This window comes from Gopherus flavomarginatus, chromosome 2 (assembly GCF_025201925.1).
Source record: "Gopherus flavomarginatus isolate rGopFla2 chromosome 2, rGopFla2.mat.asm, whole genome shotgun sequence".
In the NCBI taxonomy this organism is placed as follows: domain Eukaryota; kingdom Metazoa; phylum Chordata; order Testudines; family Testudinidae; genus Gopherus; species Gopherus flavomarginatus.
Window position 1 is genome coordinate 121,423,155 of NC_066618.1, and position 17,535 is coordinate 121,440,689.

Consider the following 17,535-nt stretch of genomic DNA (forward strand, 5'->3'; position numbering starts at 1 on the left):
TGAGTCTTGAAATATCAGTCTATTCCCAACAGACACCTTCTTGGAAATCTAGAGTACATGCAGAATTATTACATCACAAAACACAAAAGAATGAAACCTGAGCAACTGAAGGGTAAGACATTTTATTTTGGACTATTTGAAAACTATATTTTATTTCTGTTAACATTCATTTGAGTCAAACTCCTGAAAGAAAAGGTCTCTGATATATTCAATATCCCAGATCCTCCAGCTATGTCCTAAGAAAGCTCCCACTCCTTTAATTTGCTAATCCAAAGGAGTCCTCTTGAATAAAACAGGAAGGCAAGACATGACATTTCTAATGTAAAAACCAAGCAAAAAAATCCATCCCAAAATAAAACGACGTGCAGAGAAGTGAGAGGGAAAGGCAGAGGGAGAAATCAGATCCTCAACACATCATAAAGCAAACAAAAAGCATAAACCCAGTGCTTTTTTGTTAGGTCACCTTTGAAAAGCTTGCCAAACTAAAAAATGTGAAATCTTCATAAAGAAAGATGCTATAAAATTATTCTTCTTTTAAAAAGAATAATAGTATAGTGTAATTACAACCTTGGGGGTTAAAATATTAAGTGCATAAAATTTTACTTGATGAAACACTTAACTGGCTTTGCTAGAAACCAATCTGTTTGTACAGAGAGGAACTCAGTAGTAACAGAAATTTGTCAGGAACTTCCCCAGAGAGAGATGTGTGTCACTTAGCCCATGGAAAGTAAGCCCTGCAAGAGGAGAGAATTTGAGGGCTATGAGCTGAAGAGAGGAAAGATGCTCAAGACACATTAAAGTCATTACAAAAGCAAAGAGTTAAAGATGAAAAAAGTCTTTCACACACCAGCAGAACACAGTTGCACAGTGTCTTAATCTTTAAAAAACAGAGAGCCCTTTCATCACTCCAGCTCAAATACTCTTAAATTCTTCTTTGAGCAGATAATCATGTGGGTACACAACCGCAGGCTGTACACTTGTCTGTGAACTCTCCAATGGAAATTGTAAATAGCAGCGTCCACAAGCCTATGCCTGCACAGTGCAGTACCTAGTGCTCCCAGGCGAGGGCATATAGCTAGGTGCAGACTCACCACTGCTCCAACTCCTTCTCAACCACCTGAGGCTCAAAATAGAGCAACTGCTGCAGAATGCTGCTTTCTACATACTTTTTCACCTTTCTTACTTATTTGCTTCAAATATTATTTAATTTATTATTTTTTCTAGTTTTGTTAATTTTTCTTAGTTGTAGCACAATTTTATGCTGGGGGTGTGTGATGGTCTCATGGGGTGCCATCCGGAACTGGGGTACCACTGAGCCCCTCAACCCACCAGACTGGGCTCCCACTAACCCTATAATGCTGCGACAAGCTGCAGACATGCTCCCAGTCTCATACTTTCACCAGACACACCCAGCTGTAGTAACATGCAGACAGGCTTTCTGACCAGCCCCTGCATGGGAAGGCTATACAGCTAGGGCACTTACCAGCTTCTCAGGTGCACACCCCCTCTGGAAGGTGAACCACAAGTTATACTGTCTTGTGCTGCACAGGGAACTGTACAGCGTAAGTTCATGAAATTTACCCTCTCCCTCAGTGTTGAGAGGAATATTCATAGCTTTCTGCCCCAAGTTATGAATTCCACACACTGGTTTTAGACAAAAAACAAATTTATTAACTACAAAAGTTAGATTTTAAGTGATTATAAGAGACAGCAAACAGATCAAAGCAGATTACCTAGCAAACAAACAAAAACATAATCTAAGCTTAATATACTAAAGGGATTGAATATGAAAGTATCAAATTCTCACTCTAAATGATGATTTAAGCCAGTTGCTGACATTCTTAAAGGGCAAGCTGCACTTGCTTGCAGCTTAAAGCACCATTCCCTTCATAAATCCCTCTAGCCTCAGTTCAGCCCTTCCCCCCCCAGTTCAGTCCTCTTTCCTCGGGTGTTTTCAGGAGTCTCTTTGGGCAGGGAGTCAGTGAAGAACTACGATGATGTCACTCCCCTGCCTTAAAATAGCTTTTGCATATGGTGGAAACCCTTTGTCTCCAAGCTTAGTTCCCACACCTTTCAGTGGAAAAACATTGGTATTCCAAGATGGAGACCAGTGTCATGTGACTTGGTCACATGTCCCTGTAAGGTCACAGCAGCCATAACTTAGAGGCTGTTTGTAGCGTCCTCAGGAAGGCTCCCCAGTGAGAGATTAGCTTCTTCTAAAACCTACTGTTCTCCCTAATGGCCCTTCCAAGCCAGCTATCTAGACTGATTGCATTCTGCCTAGTGGGCATTCCCCAGGAGTAAACACATTTGTAATCGATGCATAGACAATATTCCTGACTTCAGACACCAAAATGATAAATGTATACAAATAGGACAATCATATTGAGTGAATCATAATCTTTTCAATGATATCTTACATACCTCATAGTTATGCCATAATCATATCATAATAATATCTCTATGAAGATCACCGCTGCTCCAACTCCTTCTCAACAACCTGAGAGCAACTGAAGAATGCTGCTTCCTAGCTGATTTTTCACTTTTCTTACTTATTTGCTTCAATAACTCTATTTATTTTATTATTTTTTCTAGTTCTGTTAATTTTTCTTAGTTGTAACACAATTTTATGCTTGCGGGGCTCCCCCTTCCTAAATTTCTTGACCTTGCAGGCTTTGTGGTCTATGGCACTTCCCTGGACTATGCCTAAAGGTACAAGCTCTATCAAACCTGCCCACAAATCTTTTCCTCATAGCAACAAGTACTCCAGCTGTCTACACTGCCTTGAAGAATCTCATATCCCATCCAAATGCAAAGTCTACACGGAGTTTAAGGGCAGGTCCCACAAGGACAGAGGCACTAGACTCAAGCTCTTCCCAATAGAATGCTCCTTATCTCCCACAGGGTCCGATTCCCTCCCCCTGCCCAGTACATAGGGCTCAACCTCTCAGGCCATACCAGTGACTTCCAGTGCTCTGGGGCAGTTTCAGAGATGAAGGCCACTTAGAGAAGAAAACTCCTTTTTCCCCACCAAAGACTCTTGAAAGAGGAGTAAGTCACCTCTTAGAGCAGACTAATGGGTACAGCCTAGGCTCCAGCTGACTCTAGTACCCAGATGTCGTCACAATTGGAGAAATCATCAATGAAGCAGCACCAAGAGGCATCTTCCTCTGTACCATGTGACACCTCTAGGCAGTGAGATTCATCTAAGACCAGAGACTCTTAAGAAGACCACTTCAAGGGCACTGGTACAGACATCCTCTTGGAGCCAGAGAGACCATTCAGACCAACTGCTGGATCTCTCGGTATCATCTTCCTCTTTACATAACCACTCTAAGCACCTTATCCACTGCTCCACTACCACATGCACCTCTAGCTCTGCAACCATCCCCATTTCAGGTCCTGGTACCACCTTAGGCTCCTACTGCTCATTATCATAGCCCTCCAATGCCCTCCAGATTTCTTTCTCCCAAGGATCCCATCTCAGATAAACTGCAGTACCCTCTCCTAAGGGGCACTGTAATAGACTCTTCTCCACTGCCACTTCAACAGTTGGTTACTGAACGCTTATTCGCAAAAACAAGACCTGATTCACTGCCTCCAGTACCAGTATCGATGCTCAAAGACTCATCACTCAACTCGGAAGATGACATCCTCAGAATCTGAGGTTTTCATACAGGGCTCTATCTCAACAGTTACCACACCATGCCTCTAGAGACATACCCTGAGGAAGACTTTCTAGAGCCCAGCAGATGCCCTAGGTTCTCTGAGCACAAATACCTGTGGGGATCCTTCACCTACCCACCTCTACAGTGAGACTACTGGAATGCCTAGATAGGTTATGGCACCCAAGGGTACCAGCCTACAAGAAACAACAACAGGAACACCTGCCAGTACTGCAACAGCCACTGGCACTGCAAAATAGCCCACCAGTACTGAATGTTTCCCTGATACCCAAGGAGACTCATGAGGAGCGAGAGCCACCAAACAAAGGGTTACCCCCTTCACCCATGTTTTCCTTATCCTTGACAAGTCAACAATGCTGCCGCTGCCATCGCCTTCTTATGCAGATGACTTTAGGGCCTTCCAGGACTTAATGAAGTGGTTAGCAGAACCCCTCCAGATTCCACTGGAGGACATACAGGAGCCTCAACATTCCCAGGTGGACATTTTACATATCATCCCCCTAGAGTAAGATATTCCTACCCATCAATGAGGCACTGTCATCACCAGCATGTAATCTATGACACTATCCCATCTACTTAAAAGAGTCGGATAAAAATATCACATTCCAGTCAAGGGAATGGAGTATTTCTTCTCTCATTGTCCCCCAGCTCTTTGGTTGTAGACATGGTCAATGACTGTCAAGCCCGCTACAGATTCTCTCCTTCTGAGGTGGTGTCTAGAGACACACATTTCCTGAGTAGGAAAAGCTGTTTGTCAGCTGCTCATCAGTTTCAAGTCGTGAACTACCAGACCTTGATGGTAAAATATGATTTTTAACAACTATTCAAAGTTTGCTCATTTTTTAGAACAACTGTGTCATAAACAGATAAGTAAGAGTTAATAGAACAGAAGTGCTTCATATCACTTTTGCCTGTAAAGGGTTAACAAGATCTGTGAGCCTGGCTGTCACCTGATCAGAGGACCAATAAGGGGACAGGATACTTTCAAATCTTGAGGGAGGGAAGTTTGTGTGTGCTGTTAGAATTTGGTTGTTGTTCACTCTGGAGGCTCAGAGAGACCAGACGTACAACCAGTTTTCTCTCCAATCTCTCCGATACAGGCTCTTATAAGTTCAGAATAGTGACTACAAGGTAGATAAAGCGAGTTAGGCTTATGGTTGTTTTCTTTATTTGCAAATGTGTATTTGGTTGGAAGGAGTTCAAATGTGTATTTGGCTGACAGGATTTTAATTTGTACTTGTATACTTAGGCTGGGAGGGTATTCCCAGTGTCTATAGCTGAAAGACCCTGTACCTATTCCATTTTAAATTTACAAAGATAATTTTTACTGTTTTTCCTTTCTTTAATTAAAAGCTTGTCTTGTTTAAGAACCTGATTGTTTTTTTATTCTGGTGAGACCCCAAGGGACTGGGTCTGGATCCACCAGGGAATTAGTGTGGAGAAAGGAGGGAAGGGGGAGTGAAAGGTTAATTTTCTCTCTCTGTTAGGATTACTCTCTTTCTCAGGGAGAATCTGGGAGGGGGAGAGAGAAGGAGGTGGGAAGGTGAATTTTCCTCTCTGTTTTAAGATTCAAGGAGTTTGAATCACAGTGATCTTCCAGGGTAACCCAGGGAGGGGACGCCTGGGAGAGGGAAAGGTGAGGGAAAGGGTTTACTTTCCTTGTGTTAAGATCCAGAGGGTCTGGGTCTTGGGGGTCCCTGGGCAAGGTTTTGGAGGGACCAGAGTGTATCAGGCACTGGAATTCCTGGTTGGTGGCAGCACTACAAGTACTAAGCTGGTAATTAAGCTTAGAGGAATTCATGCTGGTACCCCATCTTTTGGACGCTAAGGTTCAGAGTGGGGAATTATACCATGACAAACTGCCACAAGAGCAAAATGAACAATTTCCAGCCCTCATTTCAGAGGCTCAGTTGACTGCTAAAGCTTCCCTGTAGGCTACGCTCAGTGACACTGACATGGCTTCACAGTCCTTAGCCACCATTCTAGTACAATCTGCAACAAGTCTACAAAGCCCCCAGAAAAGGATTACCCTCCTCTACAACCACCCAGCCTGCACCTTTCTCTAAGTGATTATTTTAACAATATGGTCAAAGGACTCAAACAACCTTTTCCTACAGACCTACTAACTGCACCATTCTGCCATCTATCCTCCTCCTAGAGATTGCCCATTCCATTCCCTACATATCTGGGAGTTTATCACCACAGACAAGTGGATTCTAGGATACTCCATTCATTGCCATTCTATCCCGCCCATCCTTCCTTTCTTCCTCTTCAGGGATCTCTCTCACAAAGATCTTCTAATGCAAGAAGTCCAATCTCTCCCACACTTAGGGGCAATCAAGCTATTTCCTTCTCAATTTGTTGGAAAGCGTTTCTATTCCAAATATTTCCTAGTTCTCAAAAGAGGTGACGGTTGGAAGCTGATATTAGAGCTCAGGAATCTGAACACGTACATCCTATTATAGTACTTCAGGATGGTGATGCTACCTACCATAAACCCACCCAAAGAACCAGGGGGCTGGTTTGTTGCCCTCCACCTCCAAGATGCCGATTTTCATGTGTCTGTTCATCCCTCACTCAAGCATTCTTTGCTTTTTGCAATGGACTCAGAACATTACCAAAACCGTGTCCTTCCCTTGGGATATCCCTGGTCCTAAGGGTCTTTATGAAGGTCCTCTCAGCAATAGCGTCTCACCTGTGCTAGTGGGGCATCACATTTTTTCCATATCTGGACGACTGGCTCCTTAGAAGCCGCTCCACCCAAGAAGCCCAGTCAGCAACGACCAAGGCCATAGCCCTATTTCAGTTTCTGGGTCTCTGCATCAATCTAAAAGAAGTCTACGTTAATAGTGTCCAGCAGACAGGGAGTCTAGTGCAGCCCTGATGAAGTCTAACCACCAGGGTTTACCAGCCTGAGGACAGATTTTTCCACTATATCCAGCCTGAACTCTGCTCTACAGCACAACCCCCAAACAACTACAAGGGCCTGTCTACAATCCTAGATCACATGTCAGCTTCCATGTTCATTATACCACATGCAAGACTGCATCTCAGATGCCTTCAGGCCTGGCTAAGGCCTACATACACCTCAGAGAGACACAATCTTTCCAAATCAATCACTGTGCCTCTATAGGTACTAGACTCTCTCAGGCACTGGAAACAACCCCTGAATACCACTTTTGAAAATCTACCACTTTCGAAAATTCTCATCACAAACACTTCTTTCTTGGGTTGGGGTGGGGGAGCGCATGAACGAAGTGCCAGAGCACAGGGCAAATGATCCCCATACGAGATATCATTCCACATCCACATCCTGAACCTAAGAGCAGTCTGCTATGCATATCAGCACCTCCTTCATGACACAGCAGGCACCACTATCGGGGTAATGTTGAGGACAACGGGACAACTATGTACTACGTAACGAAGAAGAGAAAGATCATAGAATATCAGAGTTGGAAGGGACCTCAGGAGGTCATCTAGTCCAACCCCCTGCTCAAAGCAGGACCAATCCCCAACTAAATCATCCCAGCCAGGGTGTCGTCAAGCCGGACCTTAAAAACCAGTAAGGAAGGAGATTCCACCATCTCCCTAAGTAAACCATTCCAGCGCTTCCCCACCCTCCTAGTGAAGAATTTTTTCCTAATATCCAACCTAAACCTCCCCCACGGCAACTTGAAACCATTACTCCTTGTTCTGTCATCTGCCACCACTGAGAACAGTCTAGATACATCATCTTTGGAACCCCCTTTCAGGTAGCTGAAAGCAGATATCCAATCCCCCCTCATTCTTCTCTTCTGCAGACTAAATAATCCCAGTGCTCTCAGCTTCTCCTCATAAACCATGTGCTCCAGCACCCTAATCATTTTTGTTGCCCTCCGCTGGACACTCTCCAATTTTTCCACATCTTTCTTGTAGTGTGGGGCCCAAAACCGGACACAGTACTCCAGATGAGGCCTCACCAACGTCGAATAGAGGGGAATGATCACGTCTCTTAATCTGCTGGCAATGCTCCTACTTATACAGCCCAAAATGCTGTTAGCCTTCTTGGCAACAAGGGCAAACTGTTGACTCATATCCAGCTTCTCACCCACAGTAACCCATAGGTCCTTTTCTGCAGAACTGCTGCCTAGCCACTCGGTCCCTAGTCTGTACCAGTGCATGGGATTCTTCCATCCTAAATGCAGGACTCTGCACTTGTCCTTGTTGAATCTCATCATATTTCTTTTGGCCCAATTCTCTAATTTGTCTAGGTCCCTTTGCATCCTCTCTAACCTTCAGCATATCTACCACTACTCCTAGTTTAGTGTCATCTGCAGACTTGCTGAGAATGCAATCCATGCCATCCTCAAGATCATTAATGAAGATATTGAAAAATCGGCCCCACGGCCGACTCTTGGTGCACTCTACTTGATACGGGCTGCCAAGTAGACATGGAGCCACTGATCACTACCCGTTGAGCCCGACGATCTATCCACCTTTCTATCCACCTTATAGTTGATTCATCCAGCCCATACTTCTTTAACTTGCCGGCAAAAATACTATGGGAGACTGTATCAAAAGCTTTGCTAAAATCAAGGAATAACTCGTCCACTGCTTTCCCCTCAACCACAGACCCACTTATCTCATCATAGAAGGCAATTAGGTTAGTCAGGCATGACATGCCATTGGTGAATCCATGCTGACTGTTCCTGATCACTTTCTTCTCCTTGAAGTGCTTCAAAATTGATTCCTTGAGGACCTGCTCCATGATTTTTCCAGGGACTGAGGTGAGGCTGACTGGCCCTTGGTTCCCTGGATCCTCCTCCTTCCCTTTTCTAAAGATGGATGCTACATTAGCCTATTTCCAGTCATCTGGGACCTCCCCCGATTGCCATGAGTTTTCAAAGTTTCCCAATTCTTACTTGCAAAACCACCAAGGCTGTGGAACTGGTGTCTCTTCCACCACTTAGAAAGCTCTACAGTTCATTTACTGGGCCTTTAGAACACAGCTGCAGACTCAATGAGCAGGAGCTCCCATCAGGACCAAAAGCGGGAGCTCAACAGCTCCTACTTCCACAGAATCTGTCACATCTGAGGCCTCCCGAATGTAAACCTCTTTGCAACCTCAAATGTGAAATGTTGCCTTTTCTGGTCCAAGGAAGGATGCAGCCAGAGCTCCATGGGAGATGTCCTGCTGGTACCTTGGTCCTGCATTCTGCTCTATGCTCATACACCTATACCTCTAATCCTGAGGACCTCAATCAAACTGAAGCAAGAAAGGGCAATGGCTATTTTGATTGCACCTTCTTGGCTGAAACAAGTGTGGAACTCAGACCTGCTTCATCTCTCTGTGGTGATGCCTCTCTGCCTTTCCTTTGGAGGGACTGGTGGGGGAGAGAATCTCTTGTCACAGAGTTCCAGCACCCAGAACCATCCCAACCTCTCATCTCTGAACCTAATAGTGTGGCTCCTCAGCAGTTCTTGGGCATAGAGTTGAACTGCTCAGCTAATGTTATGTCAGTCCTCTTGTGTAGCAGGAAACCTACTACTCATAAGACTTATCTGCAAAAGTGAAAATACTTTCATTCCTGGTGCTGTCACCACTCTTTGAAAGCCTCAGAAGTGCTACTCTCAGTGATCCTATATTACCTATTGGACCTAAAGGCACAATGTCTGTCAGTGAATTCAGTTAGAGGACACCTGGCAGCCATTACAGCCTTCCACTCACCTATCAAAGGGGTTTCAGTCTTTGCCAGTCTAACCATGGCAACTTCCTTACAGGTTTATACACTTTATTCCCTCTTACCCAGAATTCTGCACCTCTATGGGATCTCAAACCTGGTCCTCAACGCCTTGAGGAATGGCCCCCTTTTGTGCCAATTGCTACCTGCTCACTCTCCTATCTCTCCCTCAAGACTTCATTCCTGATAGCCATCAGCTTGGCCAAAACAATGGGCGATTTAAGAGTACTCATAGAAGACCTACCATACATCATCTTCTACTGTGACCAGGGCATGCTGCGCCCCCATCCTCAATTCCTTCCTAAAGTCTAGGTGAAATTTCATATCAACCAAGAGATCCATTTATCAGTATTTTATCCTAAGCCCCATACCTCAAGGCAGGAAGATATTCTCCACAAATTAGATGGTGAGAGCCCTCCACAAATGTCAAGATGAATGGATGGCAAATTTCCACTCAAACTGACAATACACAGGGTATAGTCTGGACTGATGAATAGCTGTGTCCTCTCAGTTCTCCAACTTGGGATGCCTTTTACACTGTTTTGCTGTGATAACTACCATTCCTGGTCCGTGTGCGCACAGCCTTCAGCATGCAAGTTACTCCCAGTTATATTGTGCGAGTGCTATTGCCACCCACTAATGAATTACAGTGCAGAGCGACACAAGCAAATTCCCAGTCCTAGACTTTTCCCAGAAATGTGCATCCTGTACTGCCCAGCGCTCTCCTGGACAATACAAGCTCATATAAAATCTGTCATTTTATTAATAGAAAATAATATGCACAAATCCTGTAATACCAGATGAAGTTTCCCGAACACTTCAGTCCAGACATACTGCTTTAGATAAAACAATAAAACAAGTTTATTAATAAAAAAGACAGATTTTAAGTGTTACAAGTAATGAGGCATAAAAGTCAGAATTGGTTACAAGAAAATAAAAGTAAAACACAACTAATGCCCAACTTGACAAGCTAAGTGAATTAAAAGCAAAGTCTCTCTCATCATATGTTCCAATAGTCTTACTGGCTGAATTTCTTTCAGATAGGACCCCTCCCAGTCCAAAGCTGTTTCCTTTGTTCTTCAGCTACTGTGGATGCCACGGACAGAGAGAAAGGGAGGAATAATTTGGGGTATCTCCTTTTATAGTTCTTTATCTTCTTCGAGAATCATCACCAGCAGAGGTTCAGGAGAGAGCATGTCTCTGTGGATGGGAACCTCAAGCTGTTTCTTTGTCAAGATGTAGATTTCCATTCACATCTTTCCTGCCAAAGAACAGCCACTTAACCAACTGATGGTCCGTTTGATTTTGTTGACACTTGGCTGAGGTGCTGGTCAGCCTTTTTTCCTTTGGGGAACTGGTTTGTAACTGCTCCCCACAGACTTGGAACACGTATTAGTAATACCATACAGAGGAATCGTATAGCTTTATGTGCAATGTTGTTACACAATTAACCAGGACAATAATGATCAGCAAATTATGAGTTTTTCAAATGATTTCTCATAAGGCAATTTATCTCATAAGGCATAAAATTTATCATAGTCCTGCAGTATAGGTGAATATAGGTGTATAGACTGTCACAGAGGGTATCACATCGTATCTGAATTTACTAAGAAACTGATGGAATACATCACCCTCAAATTGACAGTCCACTCCACTAGGGCTCAGTCCTTCTCTATAGCCCTCCTTTAGGATGCTGCCACAGCAGAAATCTGCAGGGCTGCATCCTGGTCCTTAGTTCACACGTTTGCCAAACACTACACGATCATACCTGCATCCAGAGGTGATTCTATCTTTGGTGATGCAGTCCTCTGAACTGTCTTGAATTCGCCTCCTTAGCACCCGCCTCCACATTCACATGCCACATGGGAGGCTCCTTTGGTGAAGCACCCATAGGGATATACAGTCCAAGGAGAAGTTACTTACCTGTACAGTAACTTGAGTTCCTCAGGATGTTTTGTCCCTCTGGGTGCTCCACCTTTCTGCCCTCCTTCCCATCTGCTGTGGAGTCTTCCAGCCACCATAGCTTAGAAGGAAAGGGACAGGGCATGGGTCCAAGCCTCCCCATATGACCTCCCCTGGGAGCATGAGGCAATCCACTGTGGACACTGCTATTTACAATCTCCAGTGGAAGATGCACAGGCCCACACACATCCTATGGTGGAGCACTACCGGGATAAAACACCTTGAACTCAAGTTACGGTACAGGTAAGTAACCTCTCCTCCTTTTCTCCAGCTGCTGAGTTGCATTAAAGAAGAGAAGGAAGTCTTAAGAATTCTGCAGGACAGCAACAAAGACTTCTTCCCTTTAGAACTCAGGCACCTGATTCTGTAGCAAATGACATTATGTACTCGGCATTTTTTAGGCAATTCCTACAAGCTTAACCCTACTGAAAAACATATCCACATAGAATATAAAGGAAAGTCACTATCTTTATAATTCTGCCTCTCTGATGTTATCTTGCAGGATTCTCACATTTAGTCTTAATCCCCTAGTGTGAGGCAAGCAGACCTCTACCAACTCTGAAAGAGTTTTGTGAGCATAAAAGGGCCGCCATCCCCTCTTTATAAGGGCAATCATTCTCTGCTTATGGTAATGCAACACAAAGCTTAAACATCACACTTGAAACTTTCCAGATAATTCCTGATTTAGCAGGAAAAGAAGGCTCTTGTGATATACTAAGGATTGAATTAGAAGGAAATCCAGAAATAAGAAAGAGGTAGCAAGCTACAGAAGGAACCCTTTCACTGACCAGGTAACAGAATTGACTGGCAGGCTTCAGGAATTGCTAGAGTCAAGTTCTGTGGTCCCTACCACAGCTCTTCAAAGTTTTATTGCTCTGAGTGTAGAGTTCTGCCTGTCTCACAGCAGCGAGCTGAGACAAAGCAGTCAGAATCCTGCAATAATGGTATCTTTAGGGATTTTAACCCCACTCTGTTTTTAGCTTTCAGGGCTCATTTATTTATGCAAATTATAAACTTTCATTTTTTTAAAATGTGTCTACAACTTTTCCAGTTACCAATATTTAGTAAGCATTATGTAAAAACTGTCCTGTCAACATGAAAAATATGAAAGCAATTTCTTCAAAAAACAAAATGTAAGTTTTCCCACATTACTTAGAAAACACTTAAAAAGTCAGGAAACAAATTTAAAAAAGAGAAATGTAGTGATGCTAACCAAAAGGTACTTATATCTGTGAAATCACTTTACGTTTATGTTGCATTCCTTTACCTCAACGCTTATTGGTATTGAAGGGCATTTAGACTATAAGCTCTTTAGAGCAAGGGCAGTCTCTACTAGGAAAATGACTCATTTCTGATAATGGCCATCAATAACTGGTTCTCCTCAAAAGGAGTTAAGATTATTTGGCCTCTAGTAAAGTTGAAACAAAATCATTTTCAGCATCCTTACAGAAAGAACGAGATGCAGTGTTCCATCAGTACTCTAACACGCTCATAATTGTTACGTAGACAGTTCTGACCTGTCTTTAGTAGCAGCTGAGTAGAGCACAGCTTTAAAAAAATGTGAATTACTTTTGAAGTTCTGCATCCACACCCCTGCACACAGTGCATGTGTTAAATTTGTATGTCTAATGTCAAGCTACTGACTAAGGCCCCAACCCTTTAACTGCACCCACATCCATAGACTTCTGACTTCAACAGGGCTCATTGTGGGCATAAGGGTTTGCCAGAGTGGATCCCTTTGCAAGATCTAGCTGTAAAAAAGCAAAGTACTACTATGCTTAGCATAATTCTACAATAATTTTCACAAATCAAGTAATGTTCAATAGCCCAATCACTGTATAGTTTTCTGAATAGCAAAAGTATAAATACCCTCAAACTAGTTTTCATTAAGCTTCTGGAAAAGTGTTCACATTTAATCATAATAAGCCTTGATCATGGTAATAGTTAAGCAAGTGTTGAGGAGACAGACAGACAGACACAGGCAGAAAGAAAAAGAAAAGAAAAGAAAAAGAAAAAAGTGCTTTATGACAAGATTGTATGTCATCAGCCAGAAGTAATGGGCTTGATGCAAGAATTAGTGAGTGAAATTAACTGGTCTGAGTTAAGCAGATAGTCAGATAAATCATCATAATGGTCCTTTCCAATCTTAAAAACTATAAAACAAATGCAGGACACAAGGTCACGCTTCTAGAGTACATTAAAGGAAACAATGCTTTGTGTCTCTGAGATGTTGACATTTCACCTTGAGAACAATGAACATACTTAAAGTTTTGCTCACACGCCTAGTGTTATTAAACATAATGAAAACACCGACAGTGATGTTTCCCCCTGATAAAACTACTAGACAGCAGCATATTGAAGCCCAAACTACAAAATGACCATTTCAGGAAAAAGGCCTGGCTTCCTTATATTCCTTCAAAACAGTTGCTGATGGATTCAAGCAGAATTAAACATCAGTGATCAGGCCACATTCTCCAAAGAAACTCAAAATTTTGCAATAACTTCAGCAAGAAATACACAAACAGATCACAGTCTTCATTTGACTGCTGAGAAGGTGCTCTTTTGTGTTACATACAAGGTATTAAGTAACAAGAACATGGAGTTAAGCACCTGTTTTGGCAGCTTTCAAATGATAACATACTGGCAATTTGGTTATCAGATGCCAGAGCAGGCTATTTACATAACTCCTCCCCTTGCTTTTGGAAAGTGATTCGCTAAGAATGGTGCGCCTCAGTGAGAGCAGGGGAGAGAAAACTGGGTTGTGGAAACATCTGCAGGATAAGGATTCATTGTTTTTTGTAGTCACACCACAATCATTTTTCTTTAAAAAAAGAATCCAGACTCCACTGTTGAATAGAGCCAAAAGTCACAGTTACTTGGAATAAACCTTGAAGCTTTTCATCAGTACTTACATTTTGTCGGTCTCCAGTTAAATGGGCGAACTCCACCATTTCATTTCCAAACTGACTGAATATTTGCACAAACTCTTGAAAACTACTCACTTTCTCTAGCTGTTCCATTGTTGCAAGAACCTGTAATAATATGTTGAAGAAAATAGTTATGATGGCTATTGGTAACCTGTAAAACTGCAGTAGAGTAAGATAAAATTCCTAAAAGTATAGAAAGTGTTATGCAGAAGCTTCTAAAGCAGATTTTCGTACATTTACATATTAAGCTACATTTTATCTATTAATGAATAGTAATTATTTACTTTCTTAATTTCATCTTTAACAAAGCTTTTCAATAAAACTGCTCTTTTGATAAACAGAGAAGAAGGAAATTTGACTAACAAATGCTATTAGTCGAGAGACAGAGTGCTTGGATTATACAGATAAATTGGGTTATGTAGGACCATTATTTCAAGTGTTAAAAATGAAGAAAGAAGTTGTAAAAAGCTTTTTTCTTGTAGATGGAAAAATATTTTAATCATTCTGTTTCACTCAAAATGAGACCCATTTGTTCTGAAAGCCAACAAGGATAAACATTTTATAATCCCTTCCTCTCAGAACAAAACCATTTCTCTTTTCTCCCAGTATCTGAAGAAATAAGTTTTAGAAGATCCAGTTTATCTATTTTTAAAAACGATTTTCAAAGTCCAAGCATCCTATTTCAGCCCCGTGGCTGCAGGCTTCAGCCCTATGGGAGCTTTAGCCCTGCAGCTCCTGGCTTTAGCCCCATGGTGGGGGTGCCTGGGCATGGGGCTCCAGGATTCAGCCAACAGCTCCAGGCTTTAGCCTCACAGGAAGCACTGGGGCTTGGGGCACCAGTCACGGTGCCCTGTGAGCCGCCTAAAGCAGCTCACAGCCTCCACCCTTGTTGAGAACCAATGGTCTACACCTTCAGGGCAGATTTTTAAAAGAATCGTAGAAATGTAGGGCTGGAAGGAACCTTGAGAGATCAAAGTCCAGCCCCCTGCACTGAGGAAGGACCAAGTAACCCTAGCCCAGACTTTTTCTGCCACCCCCCAGAACCTGATGGGAACCACGGTCAGGGCTGGGTGACACTCCTCCCTTCCCCTCCACACTCCCTGAAAGTTCCTCTGCGCCATCCTGGGGCGGGCGGGCGGCCCTGCGCCCTACAATTTGAGGACCACTGCCTTAGACCATCCCTTACAGGTAGTTTTCCAACCTAGCCTTAAAAATCTCCAATGATGGGGATTCCATAACCTCTCTAAGCTTATTACAGAGCTTAGGTACTTTCATTCAGAAGAACTTTCTACATACATCAAACCTATATCTCCCATGCTGCCGATTAAGCCCTACCTTCTTGTCCTACCTTTAGTGGACATGGAGAACAACTGACCACAGTCCTTTTTAAAACAGCAGTTAACATATTTAAAGACTTATCAGGTCCCTCCTCAGTCTTCTTTTCTTAAGACTATACATGCCCAGTTTTTTTTTTTTAACCTTTCCTCATAGGTCAGGGTTTCTGAACACCTTTTATCATTTTTGTTGATCCCCTCTGGACTCAATGTTCCCTTTAATTTTTTCCATCCATTACCAGAATGATTTTTGCAGCATCAATATTGAGGTAACGTGCAGATGTGCACCACCAATAGACACAAAAAACCTATATATTTTTTAAAAAGGTACCAATGGTATATGTGAAGAGGATCATACAGATTTCCTGGAATCTGACATTTAGGGCCAAATCCTCTGCTGGTGTGCAGCACCAGGATGTCACTGAAACTACTTCGATTTACAATAGCTAAGGATTTGGAATCCTATTAGAATAGCTTCTTATCACTATTGCAAATGCATAGACTGAAGTCTTATGCACATAACAGGCTTTTCGGAAGGGCAGAAAACAATGAAATCCTATAATGTGCAACCCGTATTTCAGGTTGCAGTTCCCTTTGTTCAGAATTTAATTTTAGTGGCTGGCCATGCACAGCTGAATCTAAACTGAGATTCCTCACCCAAAGGAAATGAAAACTATGATGTCTTGAAGGTATTTTTGATTTGGTTAAAGGTAGTAATTTGTGGTCTTTCACAGTTTTATATAAATCTTGGTTTAGGATGTGGCTCAGACTCAATAAGGTATATATTTTTGGCAGATAAAATACTGCTTATCCCCATAAATCACGTGTAAACAGAGGCATCGCAGAACAAAGAACAGAAACATTTAATTGCTGTAATTCAGGATCTCCCTTAGAAAAAAAGAGATTTCATGTACATTATCCAATTCCTATCTTCATGGCTCTTGTCTGACCTATAAAACGGGTTATTAGATTACTGCAGGCACCGCTCAGATGAATGAAAGCAAGGAGGTGAGTGTGTGTGTTTAACTTAACTGAAGAAATATACATATATTCTGTAATCCACAACTGAACACCCAAAGTCTGTCAGTCGCAAAATTGCATGGTAGAAATATTTAACAAACAACACATGTGCAATGCACATATTGATATATTCTTATGTCGGTGCTGCCAGATCTGATGTGTAACGTCTGGAAGCTTGGCTGCCTATACAAAGGAACAGCGCTACTCAGGATCATTTATTGGGGAACTATAGAAAAGTGAAAGTGAGAAAAACGCCTGCCTGAGCTGGCTGTGGTTTATGTGGTGACAGGATGGTGTGTGTGTGTTTAGAAGGAAAGTTGGACATCTCTCAGATGTGAAGCACTCTCCATCTGGAGAAAGTGCCTGGGAGATTTAACAGCGCAAATGACCAGGAGGGGACCATTTGTCTGTAATAAGGGAACCCAGCAGGGTCCTGGACACAGGATTAGGGGAGCCCAGCAGAGGGGTTCCTGTATGATTTATTTTACATCTGTTATTGTGATATCCGGCGAGATCGGGTGCCAAGGAGGACGCTGCAGGGCAGAGGCAAAGCAGATATTTTGCACATGCGTCTCTGCTGCAGATGTGAGCACTTTCTGAGGGCAAGCTTGGTGGAGCTGTGTGAGAGAGAGCTCCTGTATGGGTGCAGTCAGGAGCCTTAGAGGGCAGAAGGGACTCTGCGGGGGAAAGGCCTCTCTCCCGTCCCCACCGCAGCCCTGGAGCTGGGGGACAGGTGTTTCTCCTCACTACAGCCCCAAGGCTGGGGCAAGGTGTCCCCCCACCATAGACCTGCATGCCTCATGCTCCCCATCACCACCCCCCACCTCACTCACTGCCCCCCACCTACCCCCTATTCCCCACCTCATTCTACGCTCCACTGTGGCTA

The 17,535-nt window shown here is 43.0% G+C and overlaps 1 protein-coding gene across 5 annotated transcripts in view; it reads right to left on the minus strand.

The window, feature by feature from the left end:
• The window catches only part of CTNNAL1 (catenin alpha like 1), a 156,206-nt gene that overhangs the window by 74,763 nt on the left and 63,908 nt on the right, over nucleotides 1-17,535 (minus strand). For all 5 annotated transcript variants that reach the window (XM_050938179.1, XM_050938177.1, XM_050938178.1 and 2 more), the window contains exon 4: nucleotides 14,281-14,400. In XM_050938179.1, the coding sequence (XP_050794136.1) occupies nucleotides 14,281-14,400 (120 nt within the window). The remainder of the gene's footprint in view (nucleotides 1-14,280; nucleotides 14,401-17,535) is intronic.